The following is a 14,811-nucleotide window of genomic DNA, read 5'->3' on the forward strand; positions in this document are numbered from 1 at the left end:
CACACACATCCAATTTGGGATACATACACAAAAGCATGAGTAAGTTAAACGTTGAAAAATTAAAGAAATATTTAAGATGCTTAATGTTTGACGCTATTACATGATATGATGTGAGTGTGTGTGCTCAACAACTCAAATTATAACATTTTCTGAAAAATAATATGCATAGGAACACAATCAGACTAAAGCGTACGCTTTGTCATGTAATTAAAAAATAATCTTGAATAAAAGGATAAATCTAGAGATTTTTAAATCTAGAGATTTTTAAATCTAGAGGTTTTCCCATACTAAGTTCTTTATCCTATAGAAATAGAGACTATGACATAACAAAATTACTTTTACTGTTTGTAATTTTTTATAAATCTTCCCCTTTCTTGCTCAGAGTTATCACTTATTTCTGTAAATTAGATTTTTATTTTATTTAAAAAATTGGATTGTGGGGAAATAATGCTGTTCAAATATTTTGAGTTTAAGAAAGAATATACTTGTATCAAATAAAATTATAGTAGTACATATTTATAATATTAATAATATTAATACCTTAAGGAAGGTATTAAATTAATCTTTCCACATTTAACACTGAACTTTATTCAAAGTCATACACAGTTAGTTTTAAAATATAGAGAAACTTTGGTAAGCTGACAGTCATGTAGGGAAATCACAAAACAAACACATTTTGATTCCATTTTCTAATGCTTAAAAGATATCTACAAAGGAACTAATGGTAAATATGCTCAACCTCAAGGGCAAAAGAAATTGCTGAGTAAGTGGCCAAATTTTTTTAGGATTAAGCAATGGAGCCACGTTGTTTTGTGTCTCTTATCTGATCAAATACTTGGTATTGTAAATTTGGTATGAAAATGTTGGCTCTTTAAAACAAGCATTTTTAAAAGAACACTTTCAGAAACATTATTTACATTTACACTGGCCTCAAACACTATATGCTTTGCAGAACATTTATTTATATCAGTTTTCTTTGTAAGTTTAATTCTATAAAACATTTGTACAATCTTACATTCTGAACTCTTATAAAATGGAGTGAACAAAATACTGCAATGAATAGGCTAAACAGAATAAAGTATGATATTTTAAATTAATTTTAGGCATTTTCATAAACTATACATATTCTAGCTTCATATTATAGAAATTATTCATACAGAAATTTGTCTGTATTTTTGGCTTCAAAATGTTTTATGGTGTAACTTCCTAAATCAGAAATTTGTTGCTTACTACTTTACTCTTGAAATCTTTAAAATGCTATTCACAGATGTCCAAAAGCTCACACATACCCTGCCCAGAAAAACAATCGCGGATATCCAAATATCAAACAGAGCATCCAGCTGATGTTCGTGATGCAGTGGTAGGTTAAAGATAGTAAAGTTTAAAATCAGCTTAGAATAATCCCATATTGAGTATAAAATTATAGCCTGTCATCAGGAACAGGCTGACAGAGCCAGGTCCAGATGGGAAACTGGCTGGGAAAAAGCTGAGGCAGGTGGGAAAATGATGGGAACCTGACGGAAGACAGGACTACTCCCTCTGCTGGCAAGGCTCTCACCTGCTTGAATTTTTAACTAATGACAAGCTTTTCTTTAATTATTTAAGATATAACCAATAAATTATGTAAGGTGTTCCTTAATTCAGTTGGCTGCTCTGTGTTTGCACGTTTTCAAACTCATGGTATTTTATTTTTCGCCAAATTAACTTGTCAGAAATATAAGGATCCAGTGTTTCACCAGGAGGTCCAATTATTTATCTTGTAATTTAATTGCATCATAAAAATAAGCAAATGTAGCATTGCTTTTATAATGTAAGGCTTTCAAAATAAAGACCAAATTGTATTTTTCAATATACATACTTTTTTGAAGAAAAAAACAATCTTGGGCTGAAGACTTCAGAATTTCTTTCTCTAGCTCTGCATAATGCCCCGTAATGAAATAATATAGAAATGAACCATATAAATCAACTATACAGGGAACAAGGAAACAGCATGTCACAGCAAAACAGCATAGATGTACAGCGCCAAACTTATCTGATAATCTAATGATCTGAGTTTACAGATATTATGTACTAATATGTAAGAAATTAAGAACAGACGTTTACACAAACATTTGTTAAATTTTACAGAAAAATTATTCAATATTTGATTCCCAATGTAAGTTAATAGCTTCAGCAAAAACATTTAGTAAAAATCTGTTGTAAGATTTTGGACTACAACCAGAAGCTCCCAGAACAGGAGGGATCAGCTTTTTCACCCACTGTTCTCATCTGAATCCTGGCTTAAAAGCGATTCTAGCTCCCAGCTTTCCAGAAGGCTCCATCCCAGGAATCCCTGCCTGCCATTTGGTTTGCTGATTTTAATCTCTCAGGACTTTCTTACAGTGGCTCTACTATGCTGAACTGGCACTTGCTTCTAGAAGTGAGTTATTACTAAACCTGTAGGTCAATTGTGGCACTAACAACTCTCTGGAAGCTTTCAGCCACAGTGTACAATTTGCTAATCTAATTAAATATTAATTCTAAGTGTTACATTTTGTGGCTATGAGCTTTTATTTCCTATCATCAGCCTGGAAGAGAAAGAGGTTATAAGGCTAATTTAATCTCTTCCCTGTCCTCCCAACATTAAAGATTAACTACATTGAGTGCGAAAACATTATTAAAGAAGCAGGGACTCTTTATATAGTAATAATAATGTAATTAATAGCAAAGGGCTACAACATAACATTAGGATATAATATATGACCTGATACTTAAACAACTTTTAATTATAATGGGTTACAAGCACATTTTGTCTCAACACGAAGAAGTGTCATCCTGTTTTGAAGACAGCCATCTTTCTTTACGAGAAGGTACGCATCCAAGTATATAAGTAGAAATAAACCTATATTTTCTCACAGGTGTTTTTCAGATACCTTGTAACACCAAAGATAAAAAGCTTAGTAATATCATCTGTAAAATAAATGCAAAATTAAATGAAGTTGTATTTCTTGTCTATACATGAAAGGCATTATAGTAGAGGACAGCCTATAACGAAAATGTTAAAGTCCCTCCCTGTTTTTTTCTCCTACCATGTTCTAGTGGACTGGACACAGAGGTCCCTCCCTGCTTCTGCTCCCAGAACAGTTGTGCCCATGCCTGGACACTGGGCATTATAAAGACTATGCCGTCCAGCAGCCAAAGATTCCATATGCCCAAACAGATGACTCAATCTCCATACTGTGATGAGACATTTCACTATTCCTATCGTTGATCCATTTGAAAATTTTGGCTCTAAATAGTACTTTAACAACTGTAATCACTAAAAGGAACTATAGTATGAACTGCAATGTGAACTATAACATCACAAAATTATTTTAGCGAAAGCAAAAAAATATTTAAAAATATTTTCTTTCTATGGCTTACCGAATATGCTTTGCTTAGATTAAGTATAACAAAAGGTTTCTAATGGAAATTTTTTCTTTTAAAAATGCACATTTACCATATTGACAATTTAAAATATCCTGCTCTTATTTAATATGCATATTTACACTAAGGTAAAATGGTACACATACTGTTACTAATGCTCTATATAGACAGAAACTTATACATAATTTGAAGTTTATTTATGTAAAAGTTTCAGACATTCTTGATAAAGAAAGCAAATTAGATCTGCATGTATAATGCATATAAGCTAAAGTTAGATTTAAAAGATAAATCAGATAATAGACACATGATATGATAAGAAACACTGCAGCTATAAAAACATAGATCCCAAGCCTGCAGCAGCAGAGTTGAAACGAAGTTCTATTATTTGTTATTGCAAAGAAAAACAGATTTTGTTTACGACTCATTAGACTCACATGAAGCTACTAAATTTTCAGAAACTGGAATTTGATAAATATGGTGTATAATTAAAATGGTTTAATATGATTCAGTTCATTTTTTAACATTGCTTCTTTAAAAATTTTTTAAAAGTTAGTTTCTTACAATCTATCTCAGAGTAGCTGAGAGAGCTAGAAAAATTAAAGGCAGATTCTCAGTTGAGAATATCATTTTTTTAAAGGAATTCATGAAAAACTGACAGCCAGGATATCTAATTTTATCTTTTGGCAATGATAGTTATGATCAAGAGATTAAATCTGTAATTTTCATCCTTAAATATTCTCATTACATTTAAAAAGACCATTTAAATAGATTAAATTATATGACAGAGGTAGTATTATGCTTTCCTATAATGATACTCATATCAACAATTAAAAACATTTTCCAAAATTTTATAGTTATGAACTTCACCATGCAATTGTCCATAGTTCTTGTTTTAATAATAAAAGACTTCACATTGAGAGAAATTCACAAGGCCACTACTGTAGTCCACATTTCATAATCCCATATTAGTGGTTGGTTCAAAAGCAGTTCATTACTTGACAGAGTTTAGCTGCTAAAATACTCAGCATGAACAAAAGTTTATGGATATGAAAAGGTGTGTTCTGAATTTCTCTATGTTGAAAGATATTGTATCATTCACTTCAGTGGGTTCAAAGCTATAATACAATTAATACTGTAGAAGATTAATTTGAAAATACTGTGTATAAATTAAAATAACACAATAAATAAAACCTTATTCAATTTTCAAGAGACATTATAATAAGGCCGTTCTTCTTGCTTTCTTTAGAAAAGAAATTTTCCTAAACTTTCCTAGGTATAAGCTAACATGCTGGTAATAGTTTTCTTCAATAAGATAGTTTGGGGGGGAGGGGGATGGAAATTCCGCAGGACAAATTGTTGAAAAACATTGGTTATATAATAAAAACTTAATAAGGCTATTAACTGACCAAGTGCCAAAGATGACCAATAAAGATGTTACAGCCCAGTTTAAAATCTGAAATATTTTGACTAAAAGAAACTTTAGTTTACCCACTAATGTTTTGTAATCAAAATACATTAAAGGCTGGCAATACTTAAAATTAATCTAGAATGAGAAAATGTTATTTCATATTTTATTATCAATAATGTCAAAGAAGGTTACTTTCCTGTGTTGTTATAGTTAAGGAGAAATTTAACAGGTTGTTTATGTTTATAATTTCTTAAAAGTATAGACTATGACACAATAGATTAGCAATAATAAAAAGTAAATTTTCTTCTGAATAGAAAACTATGAGAAAGGTATTTAAAAAAGCTTTCCCTGTTTTACCTGTAATTCTAAGAGCTTCAATATTCCCTGACATTTTCAGATAAGAGTGCTTTTAATTAATAAAAAATACAAATCAAGAATAACAAGCTGTCACAGATAGTGTAGATAAGATGCATAAGCTAGGGAAAATGTATTTTCCAATCACCTTGCTAATGAAATAAGATATAAAATTCAGTTTTTATTTCCCAAAATAATACTTGTTATCAGTCACCATTTTTCCCCAAGCACACAAATGTCACTGGGAATAAAAAATAAAATTAATTTAGAAGACACACAATGTTTGTATAATTTGAAGATGGACTACAAATTCACTAACAGTAAACTAGTTCTTATTTTTAAGACCAAAAAATCACAGTTTTATATCTTCTTAGATATGGATATCAAACAGTATCCTACTGTAATTGCTTCAAAGATAATGATTTACCAAAAAAAAAAATCATCTCATTAAAAACTTTCAAACTGTCTGACTTATTTCACTTGGCATAATACCGTATGTCACCATAAGTTATATAAATGTCTAATCACTATGTTGTACACCTGAAATTAATATAATATTATATGTCAACTACAGTAGAAAAATAATTTTTTTAAAAAAATTACAAAGGGTACACAAACATTTGTTTCTAAAGGCAAATGGGGGAAAAGCAACAGAATGTCCAATGTAGCTGAAATATCACAACCTTTAACATAGAAATTTATACTTAAGTTTTACAAAGCTGAAATAATATTCTCATACATAATATGTAGTAAGAGTTTTAAGGCAGGTTTGTAGTTATTTTTCTTAGAAGTAAACTTTCCTTCCACCCCTTCTCCCCCCGAATCCACAACCTTCACTTGACAACAGAGTTTTGAACAGTTGAGTTGTGAGAATGTGAGCAGCTGCTGTTATTATAACTAAAAGTCTGTCTACTGCTTGAGTCTGAGAGACCACATGTTCGGCTGTCCTCTCATCTTGCCATCCTCACCAATTAACTATTAACATGGAGGGCTGTACACATGCTCTGGGGGGCTCTTTAACAGGCTTCTTGGCGAGTGGAACAACTACACAGCAGGGATCTGGGAACGGAGTAATGCTGGAATATAGGGGAGCCGTCCATAGTTCTGCTCCTTCAAATGACACTTAAATCCACAGTTCAGCACGTAACAAAGTCTGTGCTTAACTTGGCCATTTTCACATACATTTTTAATGCAATGTCTTTGGGCAGACACTAAAACTATATTCTAGAAAGAGACAATATGAGCAATACTACTATTTCACGGGGAAAATTGTTTAGGGCTATATATATTTTAAAGACATATTTGACGAATAATTTTAGGGTTTTATTAACAGATATTTAGAATTTATTTTTATACATTTGTTTCAACATATGCTTGTTACTTTTTCCTGTGCTGTTATGGAGATAATCTTTAACCTAAAGGAAGTAAAAAAAAATTTCAAGTTCAAAGTTGTGAGGCTAAACACAATGTAAATTTAAAAATAATTATTTTTCATTCTACTTGCAAAAGTCTTATTAATATCAATAAGTTAAAGTAAGTTTTGACTCTATCTCATTATTTTCCTTATTTTAACTTTTTATCCTCTTTGTAATTTCCTTAACTATGTGTTCCTTTCCTACAATAAAATTAAACATGGGAAGCATGCCAAAAGTACAATAAAGGGTAACTAATCATTACTGTACAAGTCTGACAGAATGCTAATAACTAAAGAGCACCAATTGGTTGTTTTACCAGTCTAAGAGATATAGATACTTTATATAACTTTAAAGCTAGTGTTACTCTATATAACATATTCAAATAAAAGTATCACAATTCTATTCTGTATAGGTTTTTAATTACATGACAAAATTTCCAAGGATATTAAACTACATTTCTATTTCCTGCCAGAAACAACCTTACTATCAAATTCTAAGCTCAAGTGTGCAAATACCTATACTGTATATACTAATTTTCTGCTCTATCCATGCTATCTTTTACACTGCTGAAAAGCTCCACAGGATAGAGAATTTGTCTTGTTCATACTATAACCCTATAGGTGCCTAGAACTGTGCCTGCAATAAATTATTTCATGAATGAATAAGCTAAATTCCCTTAGTAAATTAATCACCATTTAAACCTGACCTGGAGTTTGCAGGGATGGCACTGGTCACAATAGAGATAAAGTTGATTTATGATTTTAAAAGCAGTGTAAACATGTTCCTTCTGAGTCTCTTTCGTTAGCCTAAATGTTGTGATTTTCCTTACCAGTCTTTCAGAGTTAGGGTTATCCCCTATTTATATCATAACTGGTCTAAGCAAACTATTAAGTTTTGTATTTTTTCTAAATATTTTGATATAAAAACAAAAATATGGTTAGGTGTCATGTTCAAAGAGCAAAGAAATTATTTGTTTTTTACAGCTCAACTGATGTTAGGGTCAGAATACTACTATATTATAATAGGCAAAATTGTCTAGGGAAGTGGCAGTCATCAAAGTCTGATCCTATGTTTTTCTATTTCCATTTCAAAGTTGTCTCTTTACTGGTATTTTCAAAAGCAAAAATTTAAACTATATCTTTTCCAGTTATAAGGATTTAAACATGTCTATACATTTCCAAAATTTAAATACTGATATGCAGACATCCAGTCCACCTTATCATCTCAATCTTCTTTTTATTTTTTTAAATATTTTTATTGATTTTTTACAGAGGAAAGGAGAGAGATAGAGTTAGAAACATCGATCAGCTGCTTCCTGCACACCCCTCACTGGGGATGTGCCCGCAACCAAGGTACATGCACTTGACCGGAATCGAACCTGGGACCTTTCAGTCTGCAGGCCGACACTCTATCCACTGAGCCAAACTGGTCAGGGCTCATCTCAATCTTTTAATCATTAATGAGATAGGATGACTTGAGGCTATCTATAATAATAAAAGTGTAATATGCTAATTAGACCAGACGGCCAAATGACCTTCCAGGCATCCTTCCGGATGACCTTCTGGAAGAAGCCAGGGGTGCGAGGGCTGAGGCAAGCTGCCATGGCTGTGAGGGCCGAGCCCCTTGCAGAATTTCGTGCATTGGGCCTCTACTTTAATCATATTACTGCTGGTCCCTTACACTGGGGCTAGAGGAAGCACTGTCACAACATTCACAATGGGTTTGGGGTCTCTTCTCTAAGTAATAAAGATGATCACCCCTAAAATGGCTTTTGAAAAATTTTTCTTTCTTTTCCCTTGCTTTGCATAGGTCCCTTTGGAATACATAAAAAACTACATATATTTATTTCATAACTGTTTTTCTTTTCTTGCAATTACATGTAAGGAAATAGGCTTCCATCTTTTTTTCCTCCCTTGTCTAGAATGTAACTCTTCATTTAATCTTTCACATGTACTAATTTGTTGAAGATTTTACAATGATTTTTTTTTCTTTAAAAATGCTGAATAAGCCCTAGCCTGTTTGGCTCAGTGGACAGAGTATCTGTCTGCAGACTGAAGGGTCCTGGGTTTGATTCCAGTCAAGGGCACGCACATCAGCTGCAGGCTCCTCCTAGGCCAGGCCCTGGTCAGGGCTTGAGCAGGAGGTAACCAATCGATGTGTTTCTCTCACATCGATATTTCTCTCTGTCTTTCCCTCTCTCTTCTACTCTCTCTAAAAATCAATAGAAAAACATCCTCGGGTAAGTATTAAAAACAAAACAAAACTGAATAATAGCAATGCTACCCTATGACATTTTTTTCCTAATGGAAAGTTACTGCTATCACAGGTAGTTAATAATTCAAGACCCATAGGATGTAGTGTGACAGAGAGCAAAGTGTTAAGCAGATATGAATTTGATACTAGCTTTAAAGGTGTAATAGAGGCGTAGCTTTAGAGAATCACTTCAGTTTAATCTTCTTTGATATTGGCATTGCACCTATCTTGCAGAAATTTTGTGATGCTTAGGGAAACCATACAACCTAACAGTGAAGAGGGTGGAGTTTGGAGTCAGAGACAGACATGAGTTAGGACATGACTGGCTTGCCACTTATTAACTGTGTGGCCTTGTAAAAAAAGAGGTAAGGGCTGTGGTGAAGATTCAAGGACATAATACTTGTATAGTACTTGGCATGTAGTATGTGCCTGATAAATATTTGTAGCAATAGCATAGTTGTAGTAGTAGTATGAGTTCCACTATTTTCACCAGCATCTGACAGGTCTGTTCGAGGTTTATTCATCATCATAATCAAGAAGCTCATTAAATCTGACCAAACTATTATTAAAGCATTAACTTTATCATGACTTAACATCATTAACAATGCAAACAAGGTAAGTATGTGTACAATGTCTAAGACGATTAGAGAAAGGAGCTTTCCTATAATATTTGTGCGATTTTAAACTCATAATAGTAAGTTAGGTTCAAGCACAGTCTATGAAAAGCCCTTAAAGAAAAACAGAGTTATCCTCTTATGACTGTTATAAATAAATCCTACTAACCAAGGAATCAAAATTCATTTCTTTTTTATGCTGAACTCCTTGGTCATAGGACTTGAAATGTACTATATATTCTGTGTATAATTAATGACATTTTAATAAACTATGTATAATTAATGACATTTTAATAAACTTGCCATTTGTAGACAGGGTTTGAAAAAAGATACTAAAATCACATAAATTTAAATAAAGATTCAAGTTTAAACAATCGAGTATTAGAAATAAATTTCCAAGTAAGAATCAATATTCCTTTAACATTTATTGAAAATATAAAAAAATCTAGGTATTGCACTAGGAATTTTTATACTTTATTCCACTTAATAATATATTATTATCATAGCCCTAAGCTAAGTAAAAGGAAAATTACAAATATGTGGCCCTGACTTTACAGAGACTACAATGTATTAGATGTACATATAAGAATCACATGTTTGAGGAAGACAATGAGTACTTTGGTAAAAAGTACTACTAATAGCCGAAACCCGTTTGGCTCAGTGGATAGAGCGTCGGCCTGCGGACTGAAGGGTCCCAGGTTTGATTCTGGTTAAGGGCATGTACCTGGGTTGCGGGCACATCCCCAGTGGGGGGTGTGCAGGAGGCAGCTGATCGATGTTTCTCTCTCATCGATGTTTCTAACTCTCTATCTCTCTCCCTTCCTCTCTGTGAAAAAAATCAATAAAATATATATTTTTTAAAAAGTACTACTAATAAAGAAAACTAGTGAATATAAAGCGAATAAACATATAATCAGGATGTTAACTAATAAGCCAAAAGCTATTTGAGGATACAAACTAAAGTGTAAAAGATTCAAATTGGAATAAATTGGTCTATTTGAAAAGATAAGACTATAAAAGTTTTAGAAGAAAACACACATAAAAAAGATTGGTAGAGGACAAAGACTGATAAGATGGAAAAAATGGGGAAGAAAAACCACTAGCCATTAAAAAAATAGATAAATTAAACTTTATCAAGATTAAAAATTTCAGCTCTTCAGACATAATGTTAAGAAAATAGAAAAGCAAATTACAGACAGGAAAAAACTATTGCAGAGGTGTACCTAAAATATATAAGCAATTTTAAAACTTGATAATGAGGAGATAACTAAAAAAAAAATGGCCAAAAGACTTAGCCAGTGGTTCTCAACTTTCCTAATGCCGCGACCCTTTAATACAGTTCCTCATGTTGTGGTGACCCCCAACCATAAAGTTATTATCTTTGTTGCTACTTCATAACTGTAATTTTGCTACTGTTATGAATCGTAATGTAAATATCTGATATGCTATATGTGTTTTCCGATGGTTGCGACCCACAGGTTGAGAACCGCTGAGACAAAAGAAGATAGGCTAATAGCCAACAAGCACATGAAAAGATGGTCAATATTATTAGTTACCCAGGAAATGCAAATTACCACAATCATAACATTTTACATGAACTGCAAAAGCTAAAATAAAAAAGACTAAAAATAAAAAGTTTTGGAGAGATGTGATTACTAGAGGGACAAATATATATATATATATATATATATATATATATATATATATATATATATATTTTGCATAAAGACTTCTACATGAATGGTCACAGCCGCTTCATAATAGCATCAATCTCGAAACAACTCAAATGTCCTTCAATAAGTGAAAAGATAAAGAGTTTGTGGCATATTCTTACAATATAAAAGTAATGATAAAAATAACCTCACAACACATACAACATTGTGGATGGTGATGATATTAACCAATGTGATTGTTTGATATTGTATAATGAAATGTGTAAATATTTGGAAGATCTGCATAACTCGGTGAAATGATACTTTTCAAATGACCAAGGAATGATATTTCCATATCTTGAGCTGCTATCATTATTGTTATTTTGGCTATTTCCTAGAAAAATAAAGCAAAACAAAACTTAAAACTTCTGTTATAAAACTAAGTCATTTTGAATTAAAGGGTTTTAGTATGTGCATTAGAAGAAAATAACATAAAATTTAGCATCTTATTCATTTTTAAGTAAGCTGTTCATTGGTATTATGTTCATAATGTGCTGACATCACCACCATCTTCAGAACTCTTTTCATCTTGTAAAACTGAAACTCTGTATCCTTTATTTATTTATTAAAATACATTTTTATTGATTTCAGAGAGGAAGAGAGTGAGAGAGAGATAGAAACATCAAAGATGAGAGAGATCATTGATAGGCTGCCGCCTGCACACACCCCACTAGGGATGCAACCTGGGCATGTACCCTGACCAGGAATCGAACTGGAACCTCTTGGTTTATAGGTTGATGCTCAACCACTGAGCCATACTGGCCAGGCAAAAACTCTGTATCCTTTAAGTAATAACACCCCACTTCCACCTCCCCTCAGTCCCTGTCAACCACCATATTACTTTCTGTCTATGATTTTGATTATTCTAACTACCTCATGTTAATGGAATCACAGTATCTTCTTGTGACTAATTTCACTTAGCATAATGTCCTTAAGATTTATCCATGTTGTAGCATATGTCAGAATTTCCTTTCCTTTTAAGGGTGAATAATATTCCACTGAAATATAAGATACATTTTGCTTATCTGCTCATGTGCTGATGAATACTTAATTTGCTTCCACATTTTAGTTAATGTTGCTATTCACATAGGTCTACAAATATTTCTTCAAGACCTATGTTCAGATCAGTTTATGATTAATTAAAAGATCAAAATCAACTTCATATCACAATGATCTAGCAAGTTCACAAGAAAGCAAAGAAAAAAATTAGTAAAGGACATGTGAAAATAATGTATCAGACTCCTAAAGCAATTACATTTTGCTCTTTACTATGCACCACTAATTAGGGGAAAGTGGTTTTGAAAAGTTCTTACCTGGATGAGATGTGTTGGCATAGTGATGAGGCAGGCTGAAAGAGAGGTGCGCAGAAGACCACGCAGAACGTAGAGGAATTTTGTAAGGCTGTGACTGTTGTCACAGTTTTCTGTACAGCAGACATCATCTCCCCACAAAGGTGAACCAAGACTCTGGATTGCTATTCGTAAAATGTTTTTCTGTTTTTTCTAAAGGAAAGTGGAGGAGAGGTAAACACATTAAGTTTTGTTAACTAATAGGATACCTCTTTTACTTCACAGGTGAGCTATATAGTAGTATATAATATTATGCTTCTTAGAGTCTATTTCTATATGCTGCCTCCAACTAGTTTAGTTTAGTTGAAAATGGAATGATAAAAACCATAAGATGAAAATTTCCTCTTAAAAAAGCAGGATTTATTTCAGTATCAGAATATTATTGTGATTCAGGAATAATATATTTTAAGTAGTGACTGATAGATGCGCTGTTGTGACTTCCTGATCTCATCTAAAGTTTCTGAGACAGATGTATAGACTTGTGAATTTAGCAAACAATACAATCCATAACTTAACAATATGGAAATTCATTAACTGTATTTTCATTCCAATAAAGTTAGAAATATATTTTTAAATGACTTATTGGTATATTTTTATTTAGTTAAAAGTTTTTTAGCATTCTTGATATTCACCATAGAAATGTCTACCTCAACCCTGTTCATTTTTATGAAAGTCAACTGTTACAGAATCTCTGGCTCAGAGAGTGAAACCAGCTACTGTTGGTTGTCTGTCAACGTTCATGAAAAATATTGTTTATTGAAAATGATGAAATAAACAACCAAGAAAACAAACCTTTTAATCCATTCCAACAACAGCTTTCTTATTAATGGTTGTCTGAATATATGTGTGTGTGTGTGTATATATATATGTGTGTGTGTATACATGTACATTTACATGTAAGTATGTATCTTTTTGCTACTGCATTTGATTTTTTGATTTAAAAAAAAATGTTTTGGTCTTGGAAGATGTGTCATCATCCTACAAGAGCAGCAGCTCTGCACACTGTACCGTAGGAACTGTTATGACATGCCTGTTTCCATAGTTACCACAGCGAATGGGGAGAGGTGTCTGTCAGGGACCAATTTACCTCTCCAGACAGGCACTGCCACCAAAGAGAAGACATGTAGCCCATAAATCTTAACTAGGACCAAAAATGGAGCAATAATGAGCGTAACAAAATTGTAGTAAATACCAAGGACCACCACAAAAACTGTAACATACACGAAAAGCCATCTATAAGTGAATGTGCTTCACCACACAACACACACATACTATTTTCAACCTGCTATTAAACTGATTATTAAGACAAATTTAAAAAATTATTTATTTTACCTTTGATACTGTTAAATATAGTAGTAAAGTCAACAATAATATTTTTTAAATCCGTGAATTAAGAGCATGTGTAGTTGATAATGCCACAAGTAAGACTTGGCTTCTTTGTCTTCTTCAATAAAAATAATGTCTTTTGAAAATAATTCTGCTAAAACAATACAAATGAAATGCAAGTCTTTTAGCAGCTATAGCAATTAAAATAACTGAGGAAGAATTCAGAGCCACACAATATGTAGAAATAAAATTCCCCTTATTTTGTTTCAGTTAAACTAACTGGAACATCTTTAATAGTGGTAATTCAGAGAAATTTTTAAAAAAGAGAGCTACAGAAAAATAGTTATAAAATATTTTAATACAGCAAATAGAAATGCCTTTTTATTCACTGAGACAACCCAAAGCATTCTGTAATAAATGTAAAATCATAAAATAATTAACTCTTAGTGATAAGGTAATTCAAAATTAAATCCTGATTGACAGAAATATAAAAATTTAGATGGGAAAGTACAAGACTTGCAGATTTAAGAATAATTTTCAAAACGTGGCTACCTATTAATTCTAGGTGTTTACAATAATTCATGTTGACACTGAATCTGTACATCTTATGTGAATTCACTAAGAACATAGCTAAAATTCTGAATACACATCACTAGTCAAACTAAGGCTGCTGTGCTCTGCTTATTTACATCTTCTGAGCTGGAAACAGCTTGTTCATTGCCGATTATTCTAAGACCTTCTGGGTGTAGCCCTAGAGAGCTTGAAAACAACATTATACCCATGATTATGAAAGGGTTTGAAGGTACTCATACCTGGGGATTGGATCCATCAAATCCTTCCTCATAAATGATTTTCTGAATAAACTGAAGCAGCTTTATGTAGCCAGGGGTCAAAGAACTGTTGGTAAGAAGTGGTTTAAATACATAAATGGGCTTTATTATACAGGAAATACAAATGTAATCTAAAACAGTAAGT

The 14,811-nt window shown here is 32.4% G+C and overlaps 1 protein-coding gene across 3 annotated transcripts in view; it reads right to left on the reverse strand.

The window, feature by feature from the left end:
- The window catches only part of ELP4 (elongator acetyltransferase complex subunit 4), a 171,859-nt gene that overhangs the window by 107,463 nt on the left and 49,585 nt on the right, over nt 1–14,811 (reverse strand). For all 3 annotated transcript variants that reach the window (XM_070428114.1, XM_070428115.1, XM_070428116.1), the window contains exons 6-7: nt 14,649–14,733; nt 12,475–12,663 (exon numbers count right to left, since the gene is read on the reverse strand). In XM_070428114.1, coding sequence (XP_070284215.1) covers nt 12,475–12,663; nt 14,649–14,733 — 274 coding nt within the window. The remainder of the gene's footprint in view (nt 1–12,474; nt 12,664–14,648; nt 14,734–14,811) is intronic.

The sequence above is a fragment of the Myotis yumanensis genome, unplaced genomic scaffold, assembly GCF_028538775.1.
Source record: "Myotis yumanensis isolate MYYU_CA2020_CCGP unplaced genomic scaffold, mMyoYum1.0.hap1 SCAF_10, whole genome shotgun sequence".
NCBI lineage: Eukaryota > Metazoa > Chordata > Mammalia > Chiroptera > Vespertilionidae > Myotis > Myotis yumanensis.